The sequence below is a fragment of the Coregonus clupeaformis genome, chromosome 12 (assembly GCF_020615455.1).
Source record: "Coregonus clupeaformis isolate EN_2021a chromosome 12, ASM2061545v1, whole genome shotgun sequence".
Lineage (NCBI taxonomy): Eukaryota > Metazoa > Chordata > Actinopteri > Salmoniformes > Salmonidae > Coregonus > Coregonus clupeaformis.
The window spans coordinates 49,913,440-49,922,643 of NC_059203.1; the positions used below are offsets into that span (position 1 = coordinate 49,913,440).

General features: G+C 44.7%; 1 protein-coding gene across 1 annotated transcript; it reads right to left on the reverse strand.

Annotated features, from left to right (window-relative positions):
* Nucleotides 1-1,202: 1,202 nt before the first annotated feature.
* LOC121578491 (potassium voltage-gated channel subfamily A member 10-like) lies at nt 1,203-2,870 on the reverse strand. The gene has a single exon (XM_041892855.1). The coding sequence runs from the start codon at nt 2,868-2,870 to the stop codon at nt 1,203-1,205; it is 1,668 nt and encodes a 555-aa protein (XP_041748789.1).
* Between the last annotated feature and the right edge of the window lie 6,334 nt (nt 2,871-9,204).

Consider the following 9,204-nt stretch of genomic DNA (forward strand, 5'->3'; position numbering starts at 1 on the left):
AACATTTACAATAATACATTAATAAACTATTTATTAATCCATTATAAATGCTTTATTACAAGGTGTTATTATAAAGTGCTACACTAAAGGGTCTAGTTAGTGTCTACACAGATCATGTGATAAAACTACTGTGTTATTAGATTGCTAGTGTGATAAAACTACTGTGTTATTAGATTGCTAGTGTGATAAAACTACTGTGTTATTAGATTGCTAGTGTGATAAAACTACTGTGTTATTAGATTGCTAGTGTGATAAAACTACTGTGTTATTAGATTGCTAGTGTGATAAAACTACTGTGTTATTAGATTGCTAGTGTGATAAAACTACTGTGTTATTAGATTGCTAGTGTGATAAAACTACTGTGTTATTAGATTGCTAGTGTGATAAAACTACTGTGTTATTAGATTGCTAGTGTGATAAAACTACTGTGTTATTAGATTGCTAGTGTGATAAAACTACTGTGTTATTAGATTGCTAGTGTGATAAAACTACTGTGTTATTAGATTGCTAGTGTGATAAAACTACTGTGTTATTAGATTGCTAGTGTGATAAAACTACTGCAGCATAATAGTATCCAAAACTGATAGAGTTGCTGACAGCATATTTTGCACTCACTGATGTCCAACATGTCTCCTTCCAGAAGTGCTCTTACAGGATGTCCTTGGAGATCATGCCAAGATCTATTTAGATACTGCTGAATATGGCAAAGTAGACCATGAAAACGTGGTGTAACATGAGCCCTGATCCAAGGGTGTTTTTCTTACTCAAGTTTTTGAAAATGAAAGGTACAGTGAAATGTATATTGTTAGATGAAAACAATCTCATGAAAACAATTGCCTGATGCTAAAGTGTCATCACTTCACGGCAAATACAACTGCATGATTTGTAAGCTTATAATGCCACATATACTCAAGATCTGTCCAGTGCAAACTGTAAATGTATTATGCTGTAACTGTGTATATATACTGTAATCTTAATTGCATTTTGACACATCCACATGCAGATCAGTCAGGCTGATAGTTAATATTAGCTTCTTATTTTGAATATTGTGAGAGATGTATAGAATACTATGTGCACAAACGCTGCTATGAATAGAATATAAAATACAGAGACAAATCATATCAGTACATTTCAACATTTGGATATGTTTGATTTCTTAGTTTGTCATGCCCTTGGTTATAATGACTTCAATGATAAACACATTACATGTCAGTCTTGTCATTCTGCGTGCTACTATTGATTTTGCTCATGTTTAGAGAGGGTGTGCTACCATACTCATACTTGTTTGCGTCGGATGCTTTCTGAGCAGTGTCTGCCGCATCATCAATCACTTGTTTCTCTGCTTGCTCTGTCTCCCGGTGGTAGAAATAGTTAAAGTTGGAGACGATAACAGGGACGGGTAAGGCAATGGTCAACACGCCGGCAATGGCGCAGAGAGTCCCCACCATTTTGCCTCCCAAAGTAGTAGGACACATGTCCCCGTATCCCACAGTGGTCATTGTCACCACAGCCCACCAGAACCCGTCAGGGATACTGACAAACTGTGTGTGGGGCTCGTCCACCTCAGCAAAGTAGATGGCACTGGAGAACAGTATGACTCCAATAAAGAGGAAGAAGATCAGTAGACCGAGCTCCCTCATACTAGCTTTCAGGGTCTGGCCCAGGATCTGAAGCCCCTTCGAGTGTCGCGAGAGCTTGAAGATTCGGAAGACTCGCACTAGACGGATGGTGCGTAAGATGGCCAGTGACATGTTCTGACTGGAGTTGATGTCTTCATCTGGCGTGGTCCACAGCTCTGTCACCATGGTTACGAAATAGGGGAATATAGAGACAATGTCAATGGTGTTCATAATGTTGTGGAAGAAGTCACTTTTGCTGGGACAGACCACAAAGCGTACACCAAGCTCAAAGCAGAACCAAATTATGCAGATAGTTTCCACAATGAAAAAGGGGTCTGTGAAATAGGTGAATAAGTCTTTTTGGACTGAAGCAGGTAATTCCTGGGTTCCATTGACACCCAGAGAAAAGGTGGTGATAAAGTCTACGTCATCACGGAACTCTGGCAGAGTCTCCAGGCAGAAGATGAAGATGGAGATGACGATGACGAAGACAGACACCAGGGCCACTGACCTAGCTGCACTGGAGCTCTCCGGATACTCAAACAGGAGCCAGAACTGCTTATGGACCTCATTGGTGGGCAACAGCGGCTCGGGTTCCGTTATGAACCCCTCAATTTCACGGAACTGTTCCATAGCTTCTCTTCCTAACTTGTAGAAAACAATCTCTTTTGCGAAAATCTCTAAGGGGACATTGGCCGGTCTTCGAATTTTGCCCCCAGACTGATAGAAGTACAAGATCCCATCGAAGCTTGGACGATTCCTGTCGAAAAAGTACTCGTTCTTCATCGGGTCGAAGTAGTACATCCTTTTCGCTGGGTCTCCTAGCAGGGTGTCTGGAAACTGCGATAAAGTTTTGAGTTGTGTCTCGAACATCATGCCTGAAATATTGATGACCACTTTCTGATTCCAATTCTCCACTCCCAGCTTCTCCCCAAACATGTATTCTTCGTTGTCACAGCACTCCTGAACCAGCTTACTGAAGACGCTGTCGATCGGCGAGCCCTCACTGTTCATCAGAAGTTTGAAGTTGGACAGCAGACTGTTGCAGCTAGATTGTCCTTTAGCAGTCAGTGTAGGTGGTGTAGAGGGAAAAAACTCCTCAGGCCTGATCTGGTGCCCATGGTGCTGTGACGAATTTGGTGACGTCACACGATTGGTGACTAGGTTTTGATCAGGCACCGCCTCTGAGGTGGGTAAAGTGGGGTACCCCGAGTCACTGGGGTCGCCCATGTTGATGCCGATATCATCCATGTTCTCAAAGTTAACCAGTGGCACCTCCATCACCGTGCGTTTCCAAGGGCACTCCTCTGTTCCTCAGCCTGGCTCAGTGAGATGGGACTGGGGCGACGCCACAACCAGTCTGAAGATCCAGCCACGGTCTCCTTATTCCTGAAGAGCATTCAGACAGGTGTATTCAACAGGGTGTTCTGATTGAGATGCCATCTCATTGTAATCTGAAAATAAAATAAAAAAATACAAATTGCTTAGTTTCCGTCCTCCGGAATCTAAACAAGACATCACTCTATATCATCTCTCAGCTCAGTCTCCTGAAACAGGAGATCAGCACTCCATCGCACTTCAGTGATAAATGACTCACAACTCAAAAAACTACATATATTTTGATCGTCAGAGTTATGCCTGGATGGTACATTTTGTAATGTTTACATAGTCCTGATTATTTTTCATATCTATGGAACACTACAGAAAAGCAACTTGGGATGGACTAGTGGTGTTAGTCCTAAGTGGACGTTTGTCTTTCCACTTATCAGGTTTAGACAGGTAACCATATCCTGACACAAGCTTTTAAATTGCGACCGCTGTCTCTACTTGACACCTAGGGCCTTGCACATGCAGAGAAAAACTCCTGGCTCACTTACAGATAGCACTGCAGGCTTTGGCAGCATGTTATAAACTGCACTTTATTTCACATTGATCTTGATTAAATTTGAGATCATATAATTTCCACATTTCCACATTTCCATTTCTTAGGGGTCAAGAAGTTTGCCAGAACCAGGTAAATATACCTTGAATTTTGTGTTTGCTGAAGTTAGTGTGAATCTACTCATTTTAAATATATGTCACTGTTAAAAACAAACCAAAAAGCTACCTAAAAGCTACCCATTTACATGTATATGGTACCATGGATGGCCTACGACAGACCTTAACTGTATTTCTAAATTCAATTCCTATTGTTCAGAGTAGCTATTTTCACTTTGATGAAAAGGGATCAGAGAGAATAATAGACAGAAGTGAATAGCTTGTGCTACAAAACATGCTAGAGAAAATGCTGACGATGTGAAAGCTCAGAGACGATATTTCCTAAGGACTTGTGCGTGTGTGTTAGCGTGAATGTCTGTCTGTGTGGATTACTGGGGTCCAGACAACCTTAATCTCAGGTGCAGCTTAATGAGTTTGCCAAAGCAAAAGCAGATAAAAAACTAAATCAATCCTTGATTAGAAGTAAAAGGTTTTTGCTATCAAAACAAGCTTTGCTGGTCACAAGTATGCATAATGTGTAAAACGGACACAGTTTAAAAATCACTGTAAAAAGTGTAACCATATCAGATCACAGGACCCCGTCCCACTACTAACTTCTTCCCCATTAACGCCACAGCTATAGACACACACACACACAATCAACAAGTTTGAAGCTAACTGTGTACAGATGTCCAGAGCACTCACCAGTGTCCCCAGGTCTGAGCCTGCAGAAGTTCCTCTGACCGCACTCTCTCTCTCTCCTCTCCAGGTATCTGTGCTCCCTTGTTCCTTCTCCCCTCCTCTGCTCATCCAATCAGGATATCAGACTGCCTTGGGCTCTAATGAAGCCTCTAATTTGGTAATCATACACCCAACACGAAACTAGAGACTCCATTACGGACACCCACATACACACTCACACACATACTCACGCACACACACACACTCACACTTACTGTAGTGGTGTGAATGTTGCAGGGGTCAACCCCCACTGTGTCCTCCTCAGTCAGTGGGGTATTGTGGTACTGAAGGTAGCTAGGGAGCCCTAGTATATCCCCATTGTTGTGGAGCCAATAGCGGTCTGTCTGACGCGGCCAGGGGACGGTAGATCCTGATCTTACCACAGCTCCTGCAGAGTAAGCAAACACCATAACAACTCAGGGGAGCGCATCCAATCCAACCTCACTCTGAGGATTAGATCTTCCTGTCATACACCCTCCATACACTTCCATTGTGTACCTGAGGACTCTATCTCCCATCTTTGCACACGCACGCACGCACGCACACGCACGCACGCACGCACGCGTGCGCGCACACACACACACACACACACACACACATACACACACACACATACATTGGGGATTAGATAAGGCTGCCTATATCCCTGTCATACTTGCTCTATTAACAGCACATCTGCCAGGTTGCTATGGTGTTGATCGTGTGCAACAGAGGTCAGTCAGTTCAAATGTATTTTTCATACTTTTATGTTTCACAATGAGGACAAAGTCATTGGCAGGCCTAGGCACTTTAGTCTAGCAATGATTGTGTATGTTTATCATAGGTTGGCTAACAGTGTTTGCAACATCAAATAAAATAAAATAAAATTGTATTGGCCACATGCGCCGAATACAACAGGTGCAGACATTACAGTGAAATGCTTACTTACAGCCCTTAAACAACAGTGCATTAAAAATAAAACAACAACAAAAAAAGGGTTGAGAAAAAAAGAGCAGAAGTAAAATAAAATAACAGTAGGGAGGCTATATATACAGGGGGGTTAAAGTGACTATGCATAAATAATTAACAGAGTAGTAGCAGCATAAAAGGATGGGGCAAATAGTCTGGGTAGCCATGATTAGCTGTTCAGGAGTCTTATGGCTTCGGGGTAGAAGCTGTTGAGAAGTCTTTTGGACCTAGACTTGGCATTCCGGTACCGCTTGCCGTGCGGTAGCAGAGAGAACAGTCTATGACTAGGGTGGCTGGAGTCTTTGACAATTTTGAGGGCCTTCCTCTGACACCGCCTGGTATGGAGGTCCTGGATGGCAGGAAGCTTGGCCCCAGTGATGTACTGGGCCGTACGCACTACCCTCTGTAGTGCCATGCGGTCGGAGGCCAAGCAGTTGCCATACCAGGCGGTGATGCAACCAGTCAGGATGCTCTCGATGGTGCAGCTGTAAAAAATTTTGAGGATCTGAGGACCCATGCCAAATATTTTCAGTCTCCTGAGGGGGAATAGGCTTTGTCGTGCCCTCTTCACGACTGTCTTGGTGTGTTTGGACCATGATAGTTCGTTGGTGATGTGGACACCGAGGAACTTGAAGCTCTCAACCTGTTCCACTACAGCCCCGTTGATGAGAATGGGGGCGTGCTCAGTCCTCTTTTTTTTCCTGTAGTCCACAATCATCTCCTTTGTCTTGGTCACGTTGAGGGAGAGGTTGTTGTCCTGGCACCACACGGCCAGGTCTCTGACCTCCTCCCTATAGGCTGTCTCATCGTTGTCGGTGATCAGGCCTACCACTGTTGTGTCGTCGGCAAACTTAATGATGGTGTTGGAGTCGTGCCTGGCCATGCAGTCATGGGTGAACAGGGAGTACAGGAGGGGACTGAGCACGCACCCCTGAGGGGCTCCCGTGTTGAGGATCAGTGTGGCAGATGTGTTGTTACCTACCCTTACCACCTGGGGGCGGCCCGTCAGGAAGTCCAGGATCCAGTTGCAGAGGGAGGTGTTTAGTCCCAGGATCCTTAGCTCAGTGATGAGCTTTGAGGGCACTATGGTGTTGAATGCTGAGCTGTAGTCAATGAATAACATTCTCACGTAGGTGTTCCTCTTGTCCAGGTGGGAAAGGGCAGTGTGGAGTGCAATAGAGATTGCATCATCTGTGGATCTGTTGGGGCGGTATGCAAATTGGAGTGGGTCTAGGGTTTCTGGGATAATGCTGTTGATGTGAGCCATGACCAGCCTTTCAAAGCACTTCATGGCTACAGACGCCAGTGCTACGGGTCGGTAGTCATTTAGGCAGGTTATCTTAGAGTCCTTGGGCACGGGGACTATGGTGGTCTGCTTGAAACATGTTGGTATTACAGACTCAGTCAGGGACATGTTGAAAATGTCAGTGAAGACACTTGCCAGTTGGTCAGCACATGCTCGGAGTACACGTCCTGGTAATCCGTCTGGCCCTGCGGCCTTGTGAATGTTGACCTGCTTAAAAGTCTTACTCACATCGGCTACGGAGAGCGTGATCACATAGTCATCCGGAACAGCTGGTGCTCTCATGCATGCTTCAGTGTTGCTTGCCTCGAAGCGAGCATAGAAGTGGTTTAGCTCGTCTGGTAGGCTTGTGTCACTGGGCAGCTCACGGCTGTGCTTCCCTTTGTAGTCTGTAATAGTTTTCAAGCCCTGCCACATCCGACGAGCGTCAGAGCCAGTGTAATACGATTCAATCTTAGTCCTGTATTGACTCTTTGCCTGTTTGATGGTTCGTCGGAGGGCATAGCGGGATTTCTTATAAGCGTCCGGGTTAGAGTCCCGCTCCTTGAAAGCGGCAGCTCTACCCTTTAGCTCAGTGCGGATGTTTCCTGTAATCCATGGCTTCTGGTTGGGGTATGTACGTACGGTCACTGTGGGGACGACATCATCGATGCACTTATTGATGAAGCCAGTGACTGATGTGGTGTACTTCTCAATGTTATCTGAAGAATCCCGGAACATGTTCCAGTCTGTGCTAGCAAAACAGTCCTGTAGCTTAGCATCTGCGTCATCTGACTACTTTTTTATTAACCGAGTCACTGGTGCTTCCTGCTTTAGTTTTTGCTTATAAGCAGGAATCAGGAGGATAGAGTTATGGTCAGATTTGCCAAATGGAGGGCGAGGGAGAGCTTTGTATGCGTCTCTGTGTGTGGAGTAAAGGTGGTCTAGAGTTTTTTTTCCTCTGGTTGCACATTTAACATGCTGGTAGAAATTAGGTAGAACGGATTTAAGTTTCCCTGCATTAAAGGCCCCGGCCACTAGGAGCGCTGCATCTGGATGAGCGTTTTCCTGTTGATTTATGGCCTTATACAGCTCATTCAGTGCAATCTTAATGCCAGCATTGGTTTGTGGTGGTAAATAGACAGCTATGAAAAATATAGATGAAAACTCTCTTGGTAAATAGTGTGGTCTACACCTTATCATAAGATACTCTACCTCAGGCGAGCAAAACCTCAAGACTTCCTTAGTATTAGTAACATCACCTTCAACCCATGTAAAATAGTCTCCAAATACCTTTGGTCTTCAATTTGACCTTGATTTGGTATTTATCATATTACCAACATTTCAAAAGAATGTTAATACCATGTTATATAGCTTAATTCCATTGATGAATGATATAATTTCTGTCCGTGGTTAAAAGGTCTCTGCATAAATGCTTTTCTGGTGGTGTTAAGAGAAAGTCTTCAGGACATGCAGTACCTGACTGTTTTTCATTCCCGATGTCCTTGCCAACTCTCGTACATACAGCCAGTTGGGTTCTCCGTTCATCGCGTGGACAAGAACATGGAACTCTCCGGGAAACACAGAGGTGGAGGGGTATGCCTCATGATTAACAACTCATGGTGTGATTGTGGTAACGTACAGGAACTCAAGTCCTTTTGTTCTCCCGATCTGGAATACCTCACCATTAAATGTCGACTGCATTACCCCCTAAGCCGACATCACGATGGTTCTCAAGGAACTACACTGGACTTTGTGCAAACTGCAAACCGCATATCCTCAGACAGCATTTATTTTAGCTAGGGACTTTAATATAGGAAATCTGAGGAAAACGCTCCCAAAATTCTATCAACATTTCTCCTGTGCTACATGGGGAGAGAACACGCTTGACCATTGTTACTCTTCCGTCCGGGAGGACTACAAGGCCCTCCCCCGTCCTCCCTTCTACAAATTAGATCGCGCCTCCATCCTGCTTCTCCCCACTTATAGGCAGAAACTTAAGCAGGAAGCACCCGTGATAAGGACTGTTCAATGTTGGTCTGACCAATCGAAATCTATGCATCAAGATTGTTTTGATCACAGGGACTGGGAAAAGTTCTGGGTCACCTCTGGGAATAGTATCGAGATATACTCTGACTCAGTGGCTGAGTTCATCAGGAAGTGCATAGAGGATGTTGTTCCTAAAGTGACGATTAGAACTTATCCAAGCAAATAAACGTGGATAGATGGCAGCATTCGCGCAAAACTGAAAGCGTGAACCACCATATTTAACCACTGCAAGGTGACTGGGAACATGGATGTGTACAAACAGACCAGCTATGACCTCCATAAAGCAATCAAAGAGGCAAAACGATATAACAGGGACGAAGTGGAGTCATAATTCAACGACTCAGACACGAGATGCATGTGGCAGGGATTCCAGACAATCACAGATTATAAAGGGAAAGCCAGCCAAGTCGCGGACACCGACACCTCGCTCTCGGCTAAACACCTTCTTCTCCCACTTTGAGGAAAACATCACAGTGCCACCGACATGGGCCCCCACTGCTCACGAGGACTGTGTGCTCCCGATCTCTGTGGCCGACGTGAGTAAGACATTTAAGTGTGTTAGCCCTCGCAAGCCTTCCGGCCCCAACG

Excerpts from the sequence above, each read along its gene's own strand:
- LOC121578491 (XM_041892855.1), bottom strand. The coding sequence starts at position 2,870 with ATGGATGATATCGGCATCAACATGGGCGACCCCAGTGACTCGGGGTAC.